Source organism: Malaclemys terrapin, chromosome 1, assembly GCF_027887155.1.
Source record: "Malaclemys terrapin pileata isolate rMalTer1 chromosome 1, rMalTer1.hap1, whole genome shotgun sequence".
Classification (NCBI taxonomy): Eukaryota; Metazoa; Chordata; order Testudines; family Emydidae; genus Malaclemys; species Malaclemys terrapin.
In genome coordinates, this window is record NC_071505.1 from 273442253 (window position 1) to 273468222 (window position 25970).

The 25970-nt window shown below is 43.3% G+C and overlaps 1 protein-coding gene across 2 annotated transcripts in view; it reads left to right on the plus strand.

The window, feature by feature from the left end:
• COL4A2 (collagen type IV alpha 2 chain) overlaps window positions 1-25970 on the plus strand; it is a 227997-nt gene that overhangs the window by 35135 nt on the left and 166892 nt on the right. For both annotated transcript variants that reach the window (XM_054013192.1, XM_054013183.1), the window contains exon 4: window positions 24957-25037. In XM_054013192.1, the coding sequence (XP_053869167.1) occupies window positions 24957-25037 (81 nt within the window). The remainder of the gene's footprint in view (window positions 1-24956; window positions 25038-25970) is intronic.

Sequence of the window (25970 nt, forward strand, 5' to 3'; positions counted from 1 at the left end):
GTGTACATTCTGTTCTACTTTTTCCCATGTTTCTAGTCATTCATTTCTTTTGAAATAGTTGAATATTCTGAAGTTCCCCCAAGCACCACAAATACAGTGCACTTGAAATGTTTTTCTTTTTTCAATTGTGGCTTTTATTGTGCAACTCTGATGCAGGATATTTAGATTTGTACAATTTAGAATGTTGATTGTTAATCATTAAGTACAAAGCAGTTTAATTGGTGGATTTAGTGGTTTTACACACACTTGCATAGAAATCACATTTGCAGATAATAATGTCTTACACTTATATAGCCCATTCCATAGTGAAGGATCCCAAAAGTCCTCAAATTTAAACTGAATATAGATTGAGTGAAATCGTGGTGGTTTTGCCATTGATTTCAATGGGGGCAGGTTTTCACCCTACAAGCCTAAATCACCCTTTCCAGTAGAACCCAGGCTGCAGCCTCTTCAATCAGCTGAAAGTCTATCTAGCATGGGGGAGCAGCTAAGCAATCCTCTCTTATCCCACCACTTCCATCAGTGGCCCCAGAGCCAGACGGCACAACTCAGAAACTGGATGAGGCTAGGGAAATTGGAAAATGCACGGATTCATCACATCTTGTAGGTAATGAGGCTTCTGTGGAACTGAAGTCAGAACTTAAATCTGCCCCCTCCAACAGAGATATAAGCAGTGGCACTGCAAACTGCACCTCCCTGAGTCTTGGGAATGAATCAAACTCAAAATGGTCCCCAAAGAGACTTCATTTATCCCTGATGTATGTAAGTATTCACATCACACAATAAAATCGTTTTAAGACAGGAAGTGCAGAACAGTTAATGCTTTTGAAACTACTGGGGAAATGTACATAAAAAGAATAGGATTATCAAGGTTAGGATTTGGCCAGATGAACACCCTTACTTTTTGAAAAGTGTCCTGGGACAGCACTAGTTCAATGGTTCGATACTGACTCAGACAAGAGTGCATGCCACCATGTCCTGCAGTAAGCTACTTAGCTTCCTTGCTCAGATTGTGAGACCTGTCTTCCCATCCAGGAACCACCTTTGCTTTTGCTTGTGAGAGCAGATGGAGTCACAGCTTGAGCTGGTACAGAAAATGCTGCCTATGTTTTCCCAGATTAAGTGTTTTAATGATATGTTTTGAGTTTGGTGAAAATGCATAGCTTAAGGTAAAATGCATATTTCTAGTGTTAGAGATTAGGGAAGTTTTATTATGGTGAATAGAAAATGCCATGCCAAGCCCTCAGCCACTCCCAAAAGATCACAAGTATGTATAAAATAGGAAGAATTAATTTTCCAGCAAGAACAATAAGGAAGAAACACTTTAATAAATATTTTTTTCTTACAACAAATATGAACAATGACGTAAAATACTTGAGATGAATTTGTCAGTGGTATATCAAAACAAAACCATAAATTAATATATGGAGTTGTAACATCGAAATCTAAGTTTGAATAGTATTATAGCGATGGATATTTGGAAATAAATGCATAATTTTTTCTGGTTACCTTGTTGATGACCTTAGTGTTCTCTTTTGGATATTATCGCATAGTAGTGAAGCGCAGTAGGGAAAGTAACTGAAATACTTTCCTCAGGGATTGTATTTTCTAAATGGACGATCTACCCTAGATGCTCAATTACTGAGGAACAATCTGCACTCATTCCTATATTTTCTTTCTACAACCAACTCTCTGTCTAACTTTTCATGAGTGATGTACCCGAGTATTCAGATTCTAATATCTAAACAGTATTGTTAAATTTATTCACCTTAATTTGAGTTATAGCTGATTATGCACTATATGCATCTTATGACTTTTAAAACAAACTTTGTATTGTGGATAATCTAAGCACTGTAGCCAGATGTACAGACGCTCTTTTCTTAATCTGTGCACTATATACTTTTTTTTAACATTACCTTTAATAACATTTTCAGTTACATCTAATTGGAAGAGTAAAACAATGCAAGAGCCCATTTCTGCAAGCCTTAGACATACTGAGTCACATTCACATGTTCTAATGAAGTAAGGAAAGAAAGCTAACTTTTCAAACTTAAGGGGCCAGGCTCTAAGAGAACATGAGCAAGAGCAGAGACCACTTCTGATTACATTCTTATGCCCACTTACATTCCTGAATTCTGTGCCTAGATACTAGAGTTACTGGTGCGCTGTAAATTCCTAAGGGTCCAATTCTGCCAACATCACCCATGTTGGAGCAGTACCTTACTCCAAGAACAGTCCCAAAATAAAGAAGGGTGGCAGAATTCTTTGTCTCCTTCTGTTCTGTTACTGTAGTATCTAGTGCTAAATACAGGAGTTTGAGAGCATAAGAATGAAATAAAAAGTGGTCTTTTCTCTTGCACTCAAGATTCAGTCACTTATACTTTGGATTCTGTCTCTTTCACTCTCCTTCTACTTCTCCCTCCACCTCAGTGTTTGTCTGAGCCTATTATTGTACATAGGTGTCTGGGACAGGTTTTACCCCACTCTCAGAAGAGAGTCATACTGGAGCCTGCCTTGTCTCCAACTCCTGATAGTTTCTGCATGCGCATGGATAGCTTGAATGTCCCTGATTCATTCAGCAGTCTTGGAAAGTTGTGAATGCAGAGGCAGTTCAAAGAGGCCAGGATGTCACCCTACAGCTATTGTGATTCTGCTTTACATCTATAAATTGAAGGCATGACTTCCACTCTTATTATTGTGAAGTGACTTGTGGGCTATATGAACAATATTATATAAATATAAAAACTAGTTTAAATGTTGGAAAAGCTTTATCTCTTCCTTCAATTATATTTAATTAATAGCAAAGCTCTGGATGAACAGTACCACAAAGCCACAGCTTTTCATGGTGGATAACAAACATGTAGGAATTCTGTGTAGTGTAGCAGAATGTTTGCAAAACTTCAAAGAACAGATTTAGATCTATAAGGTACTCTATAGCTGCTTTTAATTCAAGTTTATTGAAATTGTCCACCTCATCATTCTTTGTAGAGTTAGTAATTAAGATAATTAAATCTTCTCTTGGCAAGTATCCCAATAACTTTCTTCTTGTTAGTGTGTCTGATCTTACAAGTCACATTATCACATTCAATCCTTTACTGGCATGGAGGAAATTGAAACTGGATTTATTCACCAAAGGAATATATTGAACATAAAAAGAGAATACATGTATATCATGTATCACATAATAAAACTGTGTAATATTATACAATTGACTGGAAGAGCAAATTTCCATGCTGCATATGTAATGTATAGGGAAAGGATTAATTAAATATTTCTACCTTTTCTTGTTTTACTTTTCACCAGTTACTGATAGTTGTCAGCAGGAAACTTCATCTCCAACTTGGAAAACAAAAGAGAGTGACTCCTCTGGGAGTCTGTGCCAATGCTGTTTACCGCAGGATGGATAGCTCACATTTCCAAATAGTTGTCCAGTTTTTGTATAAGATATTCAAACATCCAGTCAGTGCTGAGACTAAACTTTGAATTCAACATGTACTAAGGCACTACAACAGTCAGAGATTGACATAGGTGTTGATTAAATTGAGTTGTACCACCAGAGAAGGAATTCAGAAAAACAACCCAGAAAAATGTAACGCTTCACGAATTGACACTGAAACCCTGATTAAGAAACTAAGGGTCATATTCTTCTTCACTCACAATGTTGTAAATCTGGCATAACGCCACTGAATTAGCTTTATAGAAGGAGCAATTCTTGTCACAGATTTTTGTTTTAATACCAACTAGTGGGCGTGAGCTTGCCCATCAGGGAGATGCTGGTAAGTTTTAAAAACTATTCACAGAGTGAACTGCTACTGAGTGTGAATAAAGATGGTAGAATCTGGCTCTGATTCAGGCAAGTGGAACTTGTCCAGTCTCTGAGTAATTCTTAGCTACTGACAAGGCAATGGAAGATTCTGAACTGTTTGGTTAATGTCATGAATGCTTCATAAATTATTAGTTTTCTTTTGCTCATGTACTCCTCTCTGTACCTGAGCGACAGCCAGGCTCAGAAGTGATTAAATTCCCCCAGAAAGGTTGGTCTTGTTTTTCTAGTATGACAGGAAGTTCTGGAACGATCACAAGAAAGCCCGCTTAGGCAAGATTTCTAGCCCAATTTTGCAGACTTAAGAGGGCCAGATAGTTCAGATAAGCATCCAGAGTTTTGGATGCTTGTCTTAACTCCAGACCTTTTGAAGTTTACCCATCACTAATTTTCAGCCTGTCTTCCTTAAACAGAGATCCTTCTAAAGAAAATATAATTATAGTTTCTTTGTCTCCTCTTTTCAGAGCTTCCATATGTTCATTTATGATCCCTAGAGCGGAGGACAAGTTAATCCCCAATGTACTTCCGTGAAGTATCACCAAATGACACTATTTATACTAGATTTAAATATTTCCTGAGGCCGTAGGTCTCAGGATACTGCAAAGATGTTTTTTTTTCCCTGTCCCTTGCAACTTTGAGGCCTGGATGAGTGGGAGGAGGAAATCACTTAGCTCAGACTAAAGGGCTACTTGGGCTGGGAGCTAAACTCCAATGATAAGGGGACAGGAGGGCACAGTGCACAAGTAAGCCACAAGAGGGACCGAGGGATCTGCCATTGCAGGAATTCTCTCTCCTGCAGGGTCTCCATAAAGGTTGGAATGGGCTCTGCAGGGTGGCTCCACTGCCACCCCATATCTTAGCGGGAAGATTCCTGTCCTCATGCACATCTCCCCAGTACGTTGCCCAGCCACTTCAGTTGTGAGCTGGACTCTGGATTCTAGCCTGCCTGGCTACTGAAGCACATGACTTCCAGGAGGAAAAGGAATTTCTGCAGGGATGCCAAACCAGCAGTTCCGACTGGCAGCTAACAATTAAAACTCCCTGATGCTATCTGTATAAGCAGGGCTTTGGAGCGGAGCCCGGAGCTGGAGCGCAGAGCAGCTCCAGAGTAGTGGAGCTGCAGGTTTTTGCCTGGAGCTGGAGCAGAGCTGGAGCACAACTCCAAAGCCCTGAATTATGCTGATAGTATCCTATTTTGGGGGGCTTATACTTTCATCACTGACCCTATATATGATACCTGGATAGAGAGAGTATGGAGGGAGGAATCATTAAAAATAGTGGGTGTGGGGAAATAATGTGTCTGGGTCAACAGGAGTAAAGACCGAAGAGAAGACAAATTCTGAGTAAGTGACAAGTAGTGAGTAAATTGACACTGTTAAAGAATCGGGAACTGGAGTGAGATAGACTAACCCTATCCAAATGAGTGTACTGCTGCAACAAAACTCACTGCCTGAGGCGAGAAGGTATCAGCAAATCTGAAATATTCTGCTTTGAGAAATAATAGCCTGAGAGAAACCCAAGAGATCTCTTCACTGGAAGAAGGAAAAAACACCACTTCGGAAAAGAGGGGAGAAAAAGCCAGAAGAAACCTATCCCTTTTCACAGCTGGAAAACAAATTATGTTCTTTCCTGCATAGTAAGTACTAACAGGATAAAGAGGATGTGGCTTAGAATGAATGCCCAGACTGCTTGTTTTAGCACTTTTTGATCTCCCTCTCCCTTCTGTCCAGCATGTTCCAAAATCCTGGCTACCATACTGTAGATAATAGAACTTCTGAATAGTGAGGAAGGAGGGAGTTTGGGGATCTATGCAAAACAGTAGGGATTTTCTTGGAATTGTTGCACACAGCATTGTGGAAAGGAATTAGGATCATGCAAATTGCAGGCACTTAGCAACTTGCAGGAGGGTCTCAGCACTCAAAGAAGGTGGCCCTTAGTGACATTAGATTATAAACAATGGTATTATTGACAGTTTGTGGTATGGATATGCCTAAAATCTCATATAGATAATTGATTTCCAGTTTATATCAATACAGTTATCAATGAAAAACACCTTCCTTAGCTAGCTAAAACTGCAATAATTTATTGGAAGCCTGTTTTAGTGAAAAATTACATGAGGAAATATATAAATTGAAAGGGCATACGTAACTAATTCCTTAGGCTTTCAGCAATTCAAACATTGCATGGGTTTCTTCATCATTATGAAAACATAAATTTTCAGAGAGAATTTTTATAGGAATGAAAAGTAGCAAAATTTATCTAGGGAATCAAAAGTTTATCAAATTATGTTGCCTTAAAACCCATTATTCTCATCGTCATGAGACTCAAGTACAGAAATTTGAGACTTCTGCCCCTAATTGACAAGGGGAAAGACACGACAGATTATCCATGAGTAATGCCTATTCTGTTCTCATGGTGTCCCCTACTGATTGTCTCAAGAGGAAGCTTTGACTCTGACTTCAAGAGAGTCAATTCTTTCCTGATGTGGATACGTTTATTTTATTGGCAGTCATAAAGAGGAAGAGGATGCTTGTCTATGGGGGCAGCATCTAATGAAAAATTGGATTAAAATTTTGAGACTGTGTTTGCATCAGTCTCCACATGCCATTGTTTCTTGGGATGGTGACAGTTACTGAGGTATATTTGCCTGACCCAGGATCATGGACAAGTAAAAGGAAGCTTTTACAGATTCTTGAAGGATCCTGATTAAACTGAGTTTGTTTATTTGGTGGTGGTGGGGGATTAGTCTGTATTAATTCTGTCTCTATCTTACAAAAGTTATTTATTCAGCAAACAGAATCCTGTGCCTCAGTGTAGACCTCAATTATTTCAGTGAGAATTTGATTGCACTCTAAATCATAAATCACTATGTAAAATACCATAAAATAAACGTAAAGGACATTTTAATACTATTTTACTCTTCTCTCACTTTCTAGTCAATGATCTCAAAGGCTTGATTAACTGAGTCTCATTCCGCCTTTGTGAGGTAGGTAGGTATTATTATCCCCATTTGTAAAATGGGGAAACTGAGTCACAGAAAACTTAAGACCAAAATTAGGTTAAAGTTACATACATCTGCAACTTATTTCAGATGGTACCTATTTAGATGTGATTTCTATATAAGCTCTTATACTATCATTATCACCACAGAATCTGAATTCCTTCCAGTAAGACACTAAGGGCAGGTCCACACTAGAAGCACTACATCGGCGCAGTTGCACTGATGCAGCTGTGACACTGTAGCACATCTGGTGAAGACACTCTATGCCAATGGGAGAGTGCTTTCCCATCTGCATATTTACTCCACCTGCACAAGAGGCAGAAGCTATGTCAGCAGGAAAGTGTCTCCCGCTGACATAGTGCTGGTGTGGACAGTGCTTAGCTCCCTGTAACTTGCATCACTCAGGGAGGTGTCTTTTTCACATATAAGTTAGATCAACTTAAGCGGTAGTGTAGACCTGCCTTGTGGCTATGTCTACATCAAGGTGATTAACATCTGTCACATGTGATTCATTTTCTCTTTTATCCTTTCTCCACAGCTGTGCATACAGTATAGTGTTCTGTTTTCATAGAGTTTTGTTTTGGGGTTTTGTTTCTTTGTAAATGTATATTCTGCTCTATGTTTGTATTTAGAGTAGAAGGTCCTTAGCTTCTTTGAGTGTTCATTTTACAGTTCTAGGACTGGACCTCAGCATAGCTTTACCTATATGGTAGAAAATTCACTGTCCCTAAGGAGTAGAGTGTTGACCATGGTCTTCATCCCAGAGGTTAATGTGATCTTATAAATAAGCGAGGCCCAGGCCATTGAGAATATATTGACATAGCCCAGGTAGCAAGCCTCCTAGCCAGTTGGACAGACTTGGGTCAGTGGGGCTTATGCTAGCACTCTAAAGATAACTTTGTAGACACTGATTTGAAGTTGTGATTTAGGCTGGAGCTTGGGCTCTAAAGCATATGCCCTCCATAAGTTTCCAAGCCCAAGCTGCAACTTCAAATTGATGTCTACACAGCTACTTTGAGAGCAACTAGCATGAGCCCCACTGACCCAAGTCTATCAGCCTAGGCTGGGAGGCTAGCTGCTGAGGGCTGTATAGACATACCCTGAGTGCTTTGAAGATAAGTACCAAGACCTTGAACATGACTCAGTATTCTTTGGGAAGTCATGTAGAAAGCAGAGGATAGGTCTGATGTGCTCACGGTAACTTGTGTTCCTGAGGGGAGATACTGCAGTGTTCTTTACTAGTTGGAGCTTCATAAGGATGGATGGCTTCATGCATAAGTAAATCACATTGCTGTCCAGAGAGCAGGCGGTAAAGGCATCTGTAACCAAGGTCTGGTCATTCACCAGGATGAACTGGAGTATCCTAGCCAGCCAGAGATAACAGAAAGCTCTTCTCAAAGATGATGCTATGTGAGAGCTTTGGGTCTGCAGGGGATCCAAGAGTACTCTGAAACTACAGACTGAATTGACCAAGTGAGGATGTGAACCTTCAGCCAAAGGAGACTATACCATGGCTGCAAACTCTTTAGACTGTTCCCTCTGCTCCCCAGCATCCCATGTTTTGCTCAAGTTCAGTTTCAGCCAGCTGTTCTTCATCCATGAGCTGATCTCATCCAAGTACTGTCCCATTTTGGCAGTAGTGGTGTGGGTATATGTGGTGAAGGATAGGTAGAGCTCTGTATCATCTGCATATTGCTGGGACAAAGGGAGGTGATGTACCTGGGATATGCAGTGGGACAGGGTCAGTGGCACCTGTTTGTGGATAAGATCTAGGCCCTGAGAGATTGCCCAACCCCCACGTCCAAAAGGCAAGTGAGGCAGTTCTTCAGGCTGACAGGTTACTATAGGTGCTTTGTGCCTGAGTTTGTCACTCTAGCAGTGCCCCTAACGGATCTGACAAAAAGCTCCTAGCCCTGGAAAATACAGTGGTCTAAAGAATGAGAGAATGCCTTCCAGACCCTGAAGGATCACATGAGTCAAGAACTAGTCTTGTTCCACCCAGACTTCTTTAAACAATTTATACTCCAGAGTGACACCTCTGAGGTGGTCCTTAGAGCGGTGTTATCCCAGGAGCTGGATTGGGAGGAATACCCTATACTTTACCTAAGTAGGAAGTTATTCCCCTGTGAAACTAGATATTCCCCAATAGGAAAAAAAAGGCCCTGGTAGTAAAGTGGACAGTTGAGGCACTACGTTACTATCTGCTGGGGAACCGCTTCCAATTCATCACAGACCATGCATCCCTTTGGGGGATTCACTCAAATGAAAGGCACTAATGCCCAGATTATGAGGTGGTACCTCTCGCTCCAGCCCTATGAGTTCAAAGTACTTCACTGTCCAGGTAGGGCTCACATGAATGCTGACCCTTTCCCCTGAGTGGGAGGGGAAGAAGAAGGGGGAGGGTCACCACCAGACCCTAACTTGAAGGGGAGGGCATGTGACAACACCGTACTGAGCAAGCAGGGGTTAACTAGTCTCTTTGGGCCCAAAAAACCATGCCCCCTGGCCTCTGCTGTGCATGCTCCATATGGAGGGAGCAGATAAAAGGAAGATGACCAGCTCAGTCAGGGGTGGCTGAGGAGGAAGGATGTGTGCTGCTGGGTCCCACTGAAGAACACTCAGTCCTCCAGACAGCTGAGGTGGGTATCGCACACTACACTGCGGAGAGCACCCCAGTAGTGGAGACTGATGAGGACACTAATCTGCTGCCTGTGGAGGATGGGTTGTCAATGGACTTAAGGGTAGGAAGTGTCCCAGGGAATGTATTGGGAGCCAGTACTTGAGACCTGAACAGAGAGCTTGCTGGCTTCACAGGACCCTAGGTTGGAACACAGTGGAGTAGGGTGAGCCTGGGTTCCCTCCTCCCTGTGCTGAGTGTTGGGCATTACTGCCAGAGACTGTTCATTTCCTCTGCCCCAGCCAGGGAGCCAAAGCCCTGTTTGTGATTGTTTGCCCCAACCAGGAGGCACAGGGGCTCTAGAGTGTTCATTTGCTCTGCCCTGCCCTAGGAACCCAAATTCCTGTTTATCATTATATACGCCAGCTATGAGGCTGAAAAGTTATAAACTATTTATTTTCTCTGCCCCGCATCTCTGACTGTGTTTGTTTGGTCCAGCTGAGAGTCACAACAACTGTGTAATGGGTTGTATCAATCCCACATTGGGCAAGCATTGTGGGGGTACCTATCCCCACAATGGATGTGCAGAGCTCCCTGTGACACAAGTTTATCTGGGATGGGTTTCTTTCATGTTAGATTCACTCGTGTGTGTTTTGTAGGAGGAAGAGAAGATTCCTTCCCCGAATGAGGCATTGGTTGTTTTGGTAATGAATGGCAGTAGTTGCTCATGACTCCTTACACCAGCCAGAAAGGGCATAGGTTGGATCCATAGGTCTTCAGTCAAGACTCCTTTAGGATGTTCATTGCTTCTTGATGAGTGAATATATTGGACTCTTGGAATGTGAATGGCTGTTGGGTATAGGTGGAGTGAATCCATGCTGTCTGAGAAGGCTTCCTGAATGTGCGTGATCTTTTCAGTGAAGTAGGATGATAATTCCCCACAGTATTTGTCAGTGCATTCTGCTGCAGGCTGTAGGCACTCAGGATTGGTTAAGTGCATTACCTCCCTGGATGGCTCTTTGGGGCACAATTTGGCATCTTCAGTGGAGGCTGATAGGAAGGTTCTTTTGGCCTGTAATACAGCCTGATCATAGAATTCCTCAGCCTATCTATTTCATGCTTTATCTTCCCCTGCTGGTGCTTAAATTTCCAACCACCTCTCTTCATCTGGCATAAGGTGTCGGAAAACAGATCTGTGTAGGTGATAGGGATAAAGGGGAACCATTTGGGAGCCAGTGTGCTGATGATTGAGGTTGCTGTACAATAATGATTCACCAAATCCTCAACTTCTTTTCCTGCGTGTGGAGTGCTGCTGTCCTCTAGCAGGCTTTGGAACTTGCTGGGAGTCCAAATCTTCATGGTCTTATCAAGATTATGGGTCTTTCTTATGTCCTGGGAGCTAGGAGAGCTCTGATCATTGCTTTAATGAGGAGATGGTCTGTACAAGTCAGTGGCTGTTTGATATTGACCTCTCCAATTCAAAGACTAGGTCCAAAGTGTTATGACTGTCTGAGCTGAACCAGAGATGACCTGTGAAAGTGCAAGAGAGACAAGTGAGATGAGTTTGGGGGTTTTAGCATCTGTCTCCTTGTCAGCATGAATGTTGAAATCTTCCAGTACAACAGTCTGAGGTATTTCACCACCATCACTGTCAAAGTATCAATGAGCTCCTTTTATGAATTTTAGGCTCCCTAGCTTGAGAGTTTTGGCCTATGTAACTTGTAGAAGGTCACGTAGGAAGTTCTATGACAGAGCCAGGAACAGAAATCTAATCAGCTGACTCCCTGTCCTTTTCATTACATGGACATTCTCCCCACTTAAATGAAGATATAAAACACATTAGGTATATAGCTCATAGAGAAACATGCACTTCTAAGAGGTATAAGACGAGGTTCACCACCACCTAAATGTTTGCTAAAGATTCTAAACTTGTCAAACAGTGAGTGGCCCATTGCATGACAGTTTTAAATGTATCTATAGTATATGCTGGGAAATATAGGTATATTCATTAATTTATTCTGGTTCATATTGTTTTCTTTACTTCCAAGGCATGAACATTTCCTGATTTTTGTTAGACTAACAAGCAGGCTATGTTTGCAAGGACAGAAGTATAATGAAAAAAGGATGTGAAAGAAGGGCCAAATGACATCACTTAATTCATTTAAAGGAAGTTCAGCATTTGGATGTTTATAATCTCAGCATGTTCATTGTTTGTACTGTGATAAGAGCATTTTTGGTGTGCAGGCTGAACCACAAGCCCTATTACAGAATGCAGACAATGTTTGTGAATTGTTGTCTGTTGGTTAGAGCAAAGGATGGAGAGGCTGGAAGGTCTTGGGTCTGAAACTGAGTCCCTGGCACTGTGTGTCCCTGGGAAAGTTAGTTGTCCGAAATTCTACAATGTTTTAGAAAGTAACTGAGCTGCAGAACTAAGTAAAAACAGAAGCTGAGTGACAAGTAAATACACCTCTCCACCCGGTTACCTTCTTTAATGCCTATCTGCTGACAGGTTTTGATGGACAGGTCTGGGTTCTTCTGGATCCTGCCACCCACTCAGCAGGGTGTATCGTCTTTTTTTTGCCCTATGAATTTATTTGGCACACCCCCCTCCACACACCCCTCCACCCCTTCCTGGCAGGGTCACCAGGGCAGCTTGGGAGGAAAATTCTAAACAGGGGGTAACCCCCACTTACTTGCCAGATAGTTGGAGACTCCCAAGAAATAACACAAATGCATACAATATATTCAAACACAGTAATTATTATTAAACAGGAGACAAATAACATAACAGGGTAAAACACTATTCTTAGAGTCACCGGTGCCCATACTGATACCCGTGACTTTCCCCAGTCACAGGACATGATGTAGCCAATGTAAGATCAGTGTCCCATTAGTATGTGTACTTTGTTGGGGCCCTTGATGACCTATGACCATGATAACTTCTCTGCAGTGGTTTAGCAGTGTGGCTGACTGGGTTCAGTACAGCCCAAAGGACTCACAAGTGGGAGGAGGTGGTAAATCCCTCCACAGGTTTAATATGCAGCAGGTTATAAAATCCCCAAACCCTTACTCCCTGGCTTGAGGACACAGTTCAGGGAGTAGGGGGTCCCCAAAACAATTTCCCTGACTAACTAACAGATGGTGCACTCACAAACTCCATGAATGATCCTCAGGTTCAGAGATGACTCTGGACTCCTCAGTCACTGCTGAGGGGCTGATCTCTGCTTGCAGGGATCCTCTTCAGACAGGAGTCAGGCTGCTTCTGGTCCCAGGATTTCCCCTCACCACAAAGAGGTGCAGGACACAAGGTGCAGATTACACAACTGTACTAAAATCCAAACTGTAGTCTCCTAGCCCAGCATCCAGACACACACACACACACACACACACACCAGGCACCAGCCCTGGACTAGCAGACAGAGCCAAGCTGACCATGTGGTGACTGATCTCACCTAGGGAGGTAGAGAACTAACTCAGCCTGGCTGGGGAAGTTTCCCAGCAAAACTCTAAAAACTGGGAGTCATCAGTGGAGAAGGAAAAGCCCAGCTGAGGGATCTTGCTTTCAGGTCCCTAGAAGCCAGTTCTCAGGGGGAACCCTGCATGCAGGCCTGGGACTCACCAGCTCCCCATACAGCCACTCCCACCCTTGCCCTGGTTAGCTCCAGACTGACTCAAAAAATGGCTTCTTCCCTTTCCTGAGCTCCCTGGGAAGGGTATCCCTGGGAGTCTGCCTTGGCTCCCCCTCCCTACCAGGGACAATGTGCCTCTCCCTGAGCTGCCAGCAGAGCCCCAGGAATCTAGGTAATCTTGGGGGTTACAACTGCATGTGGGGTGATGAGCTATTCTTGATCAATTAAATTTATACATTCTTTTGGGAAAATCAAGGCTCCATGTGCTCTGTGGCAATCTGGACCTAAATTTTGTAGCAAGGGCCTGAGGTTTCAATGGTCCTCCAGTGCAGTAAATTAGATAGTCTGAAGCTGCTTCAGACTAATTTAAAAAAAAAAAAAAGTTCAGCTGAGTTTAATATTAAAAATGAATTCTACAGCCTGTACAGCATTGTAGCAGATTGCTGACTCACCGGTGCAGCACCTCCTGCTGGTCATCTGGGAACTAGCTCTTTTCTAGCCTCAGAGCACCCTCTGCTGGCCAGTGTCTCACCTGCCTCAGGCCACATGTCCCTCCCAGACCCGTGCCCTTTACCTTGGGGTTCTGCCCCAGCAGTACCCCCACACTCTGGGTCTCCCCCCCCCCAGGGGAACCCCCACCCCTCTACACTCACCTCAGTGGCTACTATCAGTCTTCATATAGCCCCCTCTATCTGGGGCAAACTGCAGTCTGTAATGGCCACTCATCATCAGCAAAGGGGTTGGACCAGCTGCCTCCACCTATTCCCGGGCTATACCTCTGCAGCCCCAATACCTCTTTAGGCCTTGCACAAGGCCTCAACCTGGGGAGTTGCCAGGCTGGAGCTCCCCAGCTCCTCTTACCCTTCCCCAGCTCTGCTCTGCTTCAAGTACCCTATTCCTAGGCAGCTAGGTGCTTCTCCCTCCCAGGCTGGAGAGAGACTGACTCAGCTCCTGGCTCATAGGGCCAGCTGTGGCCTGATTGGGCATGGCCCCAGCTGTGGCTGCTTCCCCAATCAGCCTAACTTTCCACCGGAGCGGGGTAACTGCCCTCCTACAAGCATTAACTGTTTTATTAATTTTGATATTAAATAGATTCTATTTTACCCTCTCCCAATGTTTTCCAATTTTCACTGTAGCCACAGATTTTAGTATTGACAATACATAACTGTACAGAAGAAACCCGAAAGGAAGTGAGGTTAGAGATTGTCAGCTGAAGAAGAAATAATTTTAAAAGGAAAACTACATTTTCAGTACGGGCTGGTGTAAAACGATCTGCCTCTCCCAGCCATTCCTTCAGCTATCTTAACTGGCAAACAACGTTGTGTAGTTTTATAATAACCAGGAATGCCAAGGCTCCACCTGCCTCAAAGTACTTCAGATATTTCTTCTGCATTCTGAGACATCTCTTCTGCCAAATGAACGATATGAAGAGCTTTTCCAACTCCCTTCTTTTCCTTTAATGAAAACAAGTCATAACATCTGGAGGAGATAAAAAATACAGGTGGGGCAGGGGGAGACTACTATTTGTATTAGGCTATCAGTAATTCTACCCATGAGAAAAAGATGTTTCCACCTTGACAGGTCTTCATTTTATGAAACATGGATGGGATGTTACTTGCACGTAAATCAGAAATGCCTATTGGAGGGGAAATGTTGACCCCATTCAAGTAAATGGTAAAACCTCCCTTGACTTCAGTGGGGTCATGATTTCATCCTAGGATCTTAACTCCAAAGTAATTTATGTCCACCTTGGCCAAATTACATGGATTGTGAGTTTATGGAATCCATGTGACATCCTGATACCACGGCTTCTGATTTAGTAAATTAATTTTGAACTCTGATGACATCTTTCAGCTAATGAATCAAAGGTGCATCTGGCCAGTCTGAACAGTATGTAAACATTTATATGCAGTGATCTGTAGACAAGGCTGCTTCACTTAAATCGTTTACTGCCCAGCCAAACAGGAACCCTGTCTCTAGGGAGCACCTTTACCATGTGCCCTTTATCAAAGAAAAAATATGTAAACAACAGTTATTCATGATAACAGCCATTCTACAGGAGTTAGAGAGCTCTTGGACCCACTTCAAAATATTTTGCCCTGGACCATATCATCTCAGTACATTGAAATTACATTCTGTCAACAGCTTTCTCCATGTTCAAACAGACAACCAAATCCAGCTGGCCACCCGGGCTTGGGCTATACTCCTGATATGCAATAGCAAATAACAACCTGCTTTTAACACAATTGAATCTGGTCCAATCAGAGCAGGAATTAAGGGGTTCAATAAGGAAACAAGATGGGGCACCTACATTGAAAAGTGAGTTGGGTCAGTAGGAGCCACAACTCTCAAGGTCTCTTTCTAGTCTCAACAGAAAGGAAACGGTGGGTGTTACACCTGGATGAACAATTTACAATGTAGCCTTGAGTCATCAAATTTAGACTTCTTTCCTGCTTGCAAATTTCCTGCCTATCCCACTTTCCCCCTGTGATTCCTTATCTTTAAAGAGCAGCTGAACGAGGCATAGAGGGACCTGGATGATATACCCTCCATCAGGCCAATGGCTTACCAGATCCTCAGTGACCCACCCACCAGTTAGGTGATGCCTCCCCAGCCTCCTGGCCACTTCTCTTCTGACTCTTGAGCAGCAGTCACCCTTAAAGGAGTCACCGCTCTATTTTCCCCACAAAACTAGGCAAAGCCCCCTTACCTTTCAGGTTGCAGGGGTTGCATTTTTGCATAGTAATTTTTCAGGGTGGAACTCAGTTTAAAGTTCCTTATTTTAATGACCAATTGTTCCAATACAGAGAGCAGCCAGCAAATGTTACCTCGGAGGAAAGTGGGAAAATACACTTACCCCACATACACAAGCACATGTCGAAGGTAGGTGGGGCAAAGGAGCAGCCAGGAGAAATTCTACCCGGGTTTTCTCCCCTGGAAAAGCCTCACACGACTGCACTAGCACCAGTGCATCTCTGAGCAGGTATAGATAATAGAGTAGTAAAAGCAGCGACAGGCTTACATTTAATGCTTTCATCATCACTAGTACCAGTGTAATTGCACTGCTTCTTGTTCCATAGCAACAGCCTGGTTTGCACAGGCAGGCTTTGGAAATCTAATAGGTTCAGATGAGCTTCAAAAATGTGGGATGTGTATCTGAACCAGAGTTGAATCCCTAAACCTTTCAAGGTTTACCACCACTTATAGTAATGTGTTCTGAACTAACATGGTTAACTGAGAGCTCCCTCTATTTGCCAAGTTTTGTAGGTGAGTAAACTAGACAGGTCAAATACAGGATTGGTTTATAAATAGACATGCCTCAAAAACACTTCCCCATACATGGAATAAGATCCAGACTTCCTATGTTTCTATTGTTTGAAGCAAATGATATCATTGCTTGGATGTCTTTCCAGAGTTAATGGAAAAAAGCCTTTGGAAACAGAGTAGTTAAATATAGGAATTAATACTTTAGTGAGTAGGGTGCTGTACAGCATTTATTCTGTGCTACCAGTATGTAAACAAACTGCTGTCTGTAAGCGGAGGCAGGGGGAATATATGCCTATAATATAAAACATTGAACAAAAGCCAAATTCAGATTAAAGGCTGGGCTGACAGTCTCTAACTCATTCCATTGTGGAAAAAATTTGGCTCCAGATCATAGTGTAGTGTTACTGTACATACCATGGGCTTGCATTCTCCACTGCCTTACACCTTGCATAGTCACTTACACCTGTGCAATGTGAGGGCAAAATGCTACCAAGTCAGAATGGAAGCATTTTACCCACACTTTGCACTCATTAGCATAGGTACACATGGCATAGGCACTGATTCTGTGCGTGCTCCGAGGCTGGAGCACCCATGGGGAAAAATTAGTGGGTGCTCTGCACCCACTGGCAGCCAAGCTTCCCTCACCCCACCTCCTCCTCCCTGGTGTGTCGTGTCCCCGCTCCTCTGCCTACTTCCCAGCGTTTCCCGCCCGGCTGCCGCCAAGCAGTGGTAGCACGCTCCGGAATCAGGGGAGAGGAACGAGAACGTGGTGCGCTCAGGGAAGGAGGCGGGGACTTGGGGAAGAAGTTGGAATATTGGCAGGGAGGAGGTGGAGTTGGGATGGGGACTTTGGGGAAGGGATTGGAATGGGGGCAGGGAAGGGGTGGGGCCTCATTGAAGGGGTGGAATGGGCATAGGGCTGGAGGCGGGGGGGGTTGGGCACCCACGAGAAAGAGGGGAAGTCGGCACCTATGACACATGTTGCAAGTTAGTGGAGAACCAGGCCTTATGGGCCAAATCAGGCCCTCTGGAAAACCATGTCCTTTTGCAAGAAGGGTGTAAATCAAAAATGTATCCTTAAGGCAGCAGAATCAGCTCCAGATTGTTCTGTTGACCAGACTCCTTCCCAAATACAGAAGTTACTGGGGATGTTATTCTCCTATCTGTGGATACCACAGCATTCTAAGAAAGTCCTCTTTATCTTAAGGTGTCTTCAGAGAGCTGGTACACTTATGCAGAGCCCAGGGACTGCTCCCTAGGTCTCTGTCTCCCATCATATCACATAGCCTTCAGAAATAAGTAGCTTAAATAGCAAAGATAAATGGGAAGTTTGAAACTGTTACTGTGTTAATTGGCTTTTTACATTGGTTTACATCAGGGGTCGGCAACCTTTCAGAAGTGGTGTGCCGAGTCTTCATTTATTCACTTTAATTTAAGGTTTCCCATGCCAGTAATACATTTTAACGTTTTTTAGAAGGTCTCGCTCTATAAGTCTATATATTATATAACTAAACTACTGTTGTATGTAAAGTAAACAAGGTTTTCAAAATGTTTAAGAAGCTTCATTTAAAATTAAATTAAAATGCTGATCTTATGCCGCCAGCCTGCTCAGCCCGCTGCCGGCCTGGGGTTCCGTTCACCTAGGCCGGCAGTGGGCTGAGCGGGGCCTGCGGCCGGGACCCCGGCTGGCAAGGGTCTGGCGGCTGGGACCCCAGACCGGCAGCGGGCTGAGCGGAGCCCGCTCAGCCCGCTGCCGGTCTGGGGTCCCGGCCCTGCCCACATAGAGTGGGTACCTACCTTCTCCCTGGTTCTGGCCCATTCTCTTCTCTCTCTGCACTGAGCTGAGGGTGGTGGTGCACTGAGCACAGGGCTGGGGGTGAAGGAGCAGGCTGGGGGTTGGGGTGCAGGGTCTGGCCAGGAGCTAGAATGAGGGAAGGGGCTCAGGTTGGGGCAGGAGGTTTGGGTGTGGAGCACTTACCTAGGCAGCTCCCATTTGGTGCGAGGGGTGCAGGTGGGGATGTGGGGAGTGGTGCAGGAGCTCCCATTTGGTGCTTAGGGTTGGGGGTTGCAGGAATCAGGGCATGAGGTGGGGGGGCTGGGTATGTGTGGGAGGTGCCAGAGTCAGGACAGAGGGCTGGGGGCATGTGAGGGGGGTGCAGGGGTCAAGGCAGAGGGCTGGGGGGTGGGCTGGGATCAGGGGGTGCTCCCAGCGCCCTGCCCTGAGCAGCTCACGGTAGGGGGCTGGAAGGATAGCCCTGATTCCACCCCCTTTCCCCAAGGCCCCTCTTCTGCCTCTTCTCCGTCTCCTTCCCGGTCTGAGCAGCGAGGGCGCTAGGGCGCCTCTTCTCCCCTCGCTCGCAAGGGCCATCAGTGGCAGGGAGGGAGAGGAGGTGGGGCACGACACAGCACGTTGGGGGAAGAGGCAGGGGAGGGGGAAGCTTGGCTGCCAGCGGAGCCTGCCCTACAGCAACAGCCGACAGGACCAAGCTTGCTTCTGCCTCCTGCCCCCGCCAGAGAGAGCGGTAGGCGGGGGGCGGAGAAGAGCAGGCTGGGCCGGGCAGGATTTTTAATGGCATGCTGCTGCCTGCCGGGGTCCCGGCTGGGGTTCGGCAGCGGGCTGAGTGGGGCCAGCAGCAGTTGTAGCGTGCCATTAAAAATCGGTTCCCGTGCCGTCTTTGGCACGTGTGCCATAGGTTGCTGACCCCTGGTTTACATCATATTTTCACATGCATGTATTTTCCTGTTTATGTTCTAGCACCTATTTTAAGTTAATATGTAATCATCTCTCTGTAAGGGACAATTCAGCAGAATACAGCTTCTCATAACTCTGGAGTGTCCACATAGTGGCTTCTTCAGGGATACAGAGGGGGGAAGAATGCTATGGAGTATGCTGCTTGCATACAACCTTTTGTTGTCTATGGGTGAGATCCCCTGTAGAGTTGCTCAAGTATCTATACTGATTAACTAGGCAGCTTTTAAAATTTATTGTGTAGCTGACATTTTTAAAGGTCTTACTAAGCCGAATGTGTCACAACAGCGCCTTCTGGATTCTGTCTGGTATGTTTTATAAATATGTATTTAGGATGAAAGCCATGCAAAGTAAAAATCCTTATGAAAATATAAATGGAAATCACACTTCTCTTATAAAGAAGACTGCCATGTACATTTGTTACTAAAGACTGGGACAAGAATGCTTTATAAATTGAGGTGGCAAAAGAAAATAATTTTCCAAATATTGAGAGATTATTGTGGCATAATTGCCAAATCTAACTTTTAAATGAAAGTAAACCGTACAGCCTCCAAACAATGAATATTATGAGCTCTCTTGTGGCTTTCATAGGCTACTAAATGCTCTGTGAAAGTGCCCCTCACTAATAGCAGTTACCAGTCATCTGTCCATCAGACCCTGTTTAGAGAAAGACTCATAACTTCTTTTTTTGGAGATGCAGCACACCTAATCTACATTGCTAATCTCACAGTGTGTGCTGAAAGCTGGGCGGGCAGGCATTTGGCTGGCTACACCTCCACCCTGTCAGCCCCTTTTGGGCTTGTTAGAACCACAGGTAGCATTATGGCTCCCCTTTCACTCAAGGAGTACAAACAGTGGAGGTCTATCTGCTCCTTGTACGCTCTCTTCCTCGTTGCACATCTACAGAGGGGGAGCCAGAATCAGCACCTAACCAAACTGCTCACTCATTTAGAGCTACATTCTCAGGCCAGGTCTACACTACAAAGCCTATGTCTGCATAGCTATCCCGGCTTAGCCCCCAGGGCAGATGCAGCAGGCCAACAGAAGGAATTTTTCTGCCAACGTAGTAACACCATCTCCCTGAATGACCTTAGCTTTACCAACAAAAGCACTCTTCTGTTGGCATAGTGGTGTCTGCACAGGGCTTTTGCTGGCATAGCTGTGCTGGAGAGGGAGTGTGTTTTTTGTTTTTTTCCACACCCTGATGAACATAGCTCTGGATCAAAGAGAATATTTTCACATTGGCCTACATTAGGAAAACTAATAAGCTGATCTACAGGAGATTGAACATATCATTGAATCTTAATATTCAGAAGGCTGCACTGTCATTTTGCATATATTGTAGAGAATACACAGAACAGTTTTTCAAAACCACCTGCTCTATAAATACGGCTGGTGGCCAGGGCTGTGGTATGTTCTTTGTGAAAAGTCCTTCCCCAAATGTGTACAAATGTAGGTTCCAATTGCTTTCCAATGAGAGAGAGACACATGTTGCTCCCCTTAGTTTCAATGGGAATTGTAAACATACAGAATTTGGCCCTTGATATGTCGGTCAAGCACTGAAGTTATTGTAGTAATGCATCAAATAAAAAAAGGCCAGACTTTCTTAGGTAAAAAAGAGGCTGTCTTAGCCAAATAATTCTCAGAATATTTGGAGAGTACATCCACACCCACATGCTGCCAATCTACATCTCCCCATCCTCTGGAAATCCAGGCCAATTAAGGTCTTAAGCTTTGACTTCATAGAAGATTTATTGCCCAGTACTCTTAGTAGCTGCTGGATCGAAGGCAGCCAGAGCTTCAGGTGACTGATTCCCATCACACCCTGACAGTCCCTGCGGCATGTTTGCCTGCAAAGGTCAGGCAAGGTCAGGCTCAGCCTCCAACCTGATGACAAGCAGATCAGTGCTGCTTTAATCCATTGCACCCAGCCAGTAACACTCTCCAGGCTGGTTTTGAATGATTTGTTTATAAATTTTGCTAGGAGAATAATTTGGCATGCAGAGGATACAAGGTGTATTCTTTTTTAAATAAAGCCATTTTTGAGTGATTACACTTGTAATACAGAGTAATACATTTGAACCACTGAAATTCCTATTTGTCTTGTTTCTCTATAACATGCACAGGCTCATTTTTTATGTCCTTTTATTTTAAAGAAAGCAAAAGAAAGAAACACTTTCAGGTTAGGATTTTATAGACAATGTTTCAGATCAGCATGAGATTTTACAGCTGAGTGTAACCCCCCTGAAACTGTGTGTTTATAAATGAACTAGCAGATCTCACTGATGATGCTATAATGTTCTGCTTTCAAAGGCGTTTGGAATCCTAAACTGACTCTCAAGCCAGAATCTCACCTCAGATATCCGAATATGCCACCCATTGCAACACCACACAAGTATGAGGTTTGTCAGCACTATCAGTCAGATCTTAGCTTTACATTAAGTTCCCAGACTTTCTAAATCACTCTGTAAATCTTAGCTTGGCATAGATGCTGTGACTGAGAGAAATAATAAAGTTACAGTATGCCATGATAGCAGCGAGTACAGTTATTGCAGGGTATAACGTGAAATGCTGCAATAGTATCAAGGACAATGTGGGGCATGCAGAATCTGTTGATACCATGTTGCAATATTTTGATTATAATCTCCTTAATTTTTAAAGCTGCATGTAAGGAAATGGCCTATATTTCCTGTTTTTGATATACTAGTAGAATTGTACTGGGAGCCTTGTTTGGCTTTGTTCTCTGTCAGAATACCAACTGTTAGGAGTTTGAATGGGCATCCAGGGATGACAATGACTTAAGTGGATTATTTTGTGTTCAATGCTAGCAATAAAAAAATCTTTAAAACATGCGGAAGTTTGAATGGGTAGTTTTAATGGTTTTTGCTTGAGAAAACTGGATTCAGGTCAAAACTGAAAGTCTCTCTAAATTCTCTGCAGAGAATTGCCTTTTGTTGGCTGGACATGTACTGGCATAAGAAATATTGTCTTGGGACAAAAAGTTTGTGAGAACAGAGAGGACAAAATATTCTTTGTTTTGGGACACATGAGCTTTATACTTGTATTTTTACATAAATTTGATTAATATTAAATATGCTAATATTTTATGCACAAGGTTCACAGACATTACTGGCAGTTTCACAGTCTCTCTTATTTGTACATAAATAGTAAAGTCTATCTTCATCTGCAGCAAAATGTTACACATTAACTCCATTCTCCTCTCCAAACACATGTGTAACTCCCATTGACATTAGTAGGAATCACCTGCAGTTAAGGAGAGCAGAATACACTCCAAAAGAATTTCACTGCTTGCGCTGCATATAGTATAAGGAAAAGATCACTATAACCTTAAATTACTTACTTTAAAACTGTCTTCAGCATCCCATGGGAAATTATTTTTGTGTCTAATATCCAGTACATACTAACCCAGTCTATAACTCCAGTCTGTCATAGCTTTTGCGTACTCATTATGTCTGCAGTCGTTACTCACACTGAGCCCTTACTCACGTGAGTTTCCCAACAGAGCTCAATGTAGAGTTGAAGAATAGTGCTTAAATAAATCAGCCTTCCAATGATATAACTGTGCAAAGCCAAAGTCATTAATGTGTGATGCATATGATAGCTAATGACTAGTGATGAAGAAAATGACTTAGAATCAGTTTAAAGATTGAAGAGCTGAAGGATTAGTAGTAATGACTAAACAATACAAAACTGGATCAATAAATGATTTAACTTGATTACAAACTATAATTCTCACTGTACCTTGGTCTGACTGTGTTTAGACACTATAAAAAGAACTCTCTCTTGGCTATTGAGAGAATATATTTGTACGAATAAAAACACCCTGCACTTACGTTGTATACCTTTCACCTGAAGATCTCAAAGCACTTTCTGTAATTAATCTTCACTGTAAGAAGCCTTAGGATTTCAAAAGAACATGGTTGCCTTAAGATGATAGTTGGATATTTAATGACAAGAAATTGCAAGAAACTTCCTAGACCAAGGGTTCTCAACCTTTTTCTTTCTGAGCCCCTCCCCCCCACACACACACACATCCCTTCCCCATGCTAAAAAACGTCCATGGCCTGGTAGTACCACAACTGTTTTTCTGCATATAAAAGCCAGGACCAGCATTAGGATGTAGCAAGCAAGGCAATTGCCTGGGGCCTCACACCATAGGGGTCCCCACAAAGCTAAGTTGCTCAGGCTTCAGCCCCAGGTGGCAGGGCTGGGAGCCCTGGGCTTCAGCCCCACACAGTGCGGCTTCAGCTTTCTGCCCTGGGTCCCAGAAAATCTAACACTGGCCCTGCTTGGCAGCCCCCTTGAAACCTGCTCATGGCCCTCCAGTGGGCCTTGGACCCCTGGTTGAGAACCACTGTTCTAGACCATCACCAAGATATGAGAGATTAATGCCGCCTCTGACCTCAGATTCTTCTTCAGCAGACTTCTTGAATTTTAAGCTACAGCTTTGGTTCTTACCTTCAATTTAATTGCACAAGCTCCTGAAATGTCATTTAACTGTTAACACAATTTTCAGATATTCAGCTCAGTTTTCAATAAGTCAGTGTTTATTCACATCTTTTCATGTGCTGTATAATTATACCTGCTTACTGTATTTTTCAGTCCATGCATCTGATGAAGTGGGTTCTAGCCCACAAAAGCTTGTGCCCAAATAAATTTGTTAGTCTCTAAGGTGCCACAAGAACTCCTCGTTGTTTTTGCTGATACAGACTAACACGGTTATCCCTCTGAAACCATTAAAATGAATGGAACTGCTGCTATACAGTCACTTTGAGTTTCAGGGGAAGGGGGGGAATATATCTGGAAATGAAAGCCCATGAGCTAACAGGGAAGTACACATTCCATCTACAGGGGGATAATCACATAGAAACACAGATTATTTTAAAAAGTAAGTGCATATCCCAGATAATGTTGTGAGTTTGTATCCAGCTGGTCAGTTAACTAAAATATGAACAGACCTGAGCAAAATGTTAGTGATTACAAAATGGCCATGACTTAGTCACTCTTGTATGGTAGAAATGATAAAACATATTCTCCTTCTCAAATGGTGCAGAATTCACTGAATGAAGTCAGGGCATATTATGTCTGGGAGATTATTTTCTGAAATCTTTTGGGAAGCTGAAGACACAATTTCAGTTCCTAGAATACATTTTATCATTTTAGCTATCGGGTTTAATCAAACTTTGGGAAAACTTTGAATCCAAATTAATTTAAATCTTGTATGCCCTAAAACTAACAAAAAAGGAACTTAAACATATGAGAGCCATGAATGCCTCACAACAAATGTGAGTATTTGTTTTGGGAATTTAAATTATTGCATGCAATAAAACTTAGAATATTCTGGATAGGTCTTGACAATACAATAACAATGAATACCAGGTATTGAATGGTCCACTGCATTGTGATACCTGACTTATACAATACCCCCCTAAAGAATTCAAGCAGCTGTGCTTATGTAATACAGATGTTTGCTGGAGGCATCAAAAAGATGTATGAAACATACTATTCATGATGTGGAGTTATAACAACATTTAAAAATTCTATATCAGTGTAGAAAATCTTGTGTCACAGTAGTTTGTAGTGTTAATCCCCTAATGACAATTTTGAGCATTACTCCTAAAATTTAGACTCAATGCTTTTTTAGGCTGTTATGGTTTTTGCTAAAATGTGTATAACTAGGACCTGGAAATCTACTAATCCTCCTCCTTGGAAAGAATGGATTAAGAAGGCCTAGTCTTTGCTTGGGACAACTCCTAGTGAGCTTACCATTCCAAGTATATGTTTTACTATTTTCTCCTATGTACTGTAGCTGACATTATTTAACATTTTTGTGTGCATTCTGTTTTCAGGGTGGAAAATCTTACACAGGACCATGTGGAGGAAGAGACTGTAGTAGGGGATGTGAATGTTTCCCTGAAAAAGGAGGCCGTGTAAGTACCAATGTCTTCCTTGTATGTTGCAATGTAGAGGCCAAATCCAAAACCAACTGACATCGGTGCACTTTGGATCAGGCTGTAGGAGTTAAGTATGTTAAATAATATTCTCGCTGAAAAAGAATAATTTATTATTTTACTTCATTATACTTCCTATAGCAGTTTTGAATTGTTTGAATAAAGCAACTAAACGCACATCTGAAACTAAGATTTAATTAAGAAAGAAACATTCTGGAACAAAATGCAGTATCTGGCACTTGCGTGGAGGATTACGGGATTATTATCAAAGGTCTCTCATTATGCAGCATATTAGAACTAAATTATATGGCAAACCACTTCTCCCTGGCTTTTTATGAGGCAAAGCTGCCCTGAATCATATGGCAATGTTAAGCAATTATAAATCCATTCAGTAACCTTCAGTTTTATTGAAATGTGTCTAAAAATTGGTCACAGGGGGTAAATATATACCCAGTGCTCATTATTTGCATTAAAGCAGAGGAATATAAGGTTTGTGGGATTTAGAACTTCCACAGAAGGGGAGCCATTTGGGACTGTGTGGAATGCATTGGCACGAAGCAGAAGGGCTGGAGCAATGTTTTGAGGGGAGCAAGAAAAGTATTGCAGGATGAGGTTGCCATCAGCGGTGTATTATCGCCTAGGCCGACAAGGCCTAGGCCAACAAGGCTGACGGCAGCAAATTTGCAGGGGCGGCAAATTTGAGCACCCACGGAGAAGCTCCCCAGCTCCAGCTTGCCTCCTCTGCAAGCGCGCTGCGGCATCCTGTTTCTCTCCCCTCCCTCCCAGCACTTGCTCCATGAAACAGCTGTTTCACGGGGCAGGGAGGGAGCGGGGAGGAGGGGGAACACAGCACGCTGGGGGAAGAGGCAGGGCGGGGGTGGGGATTTGGGGAAGGGATTCAATAGAGGCAGG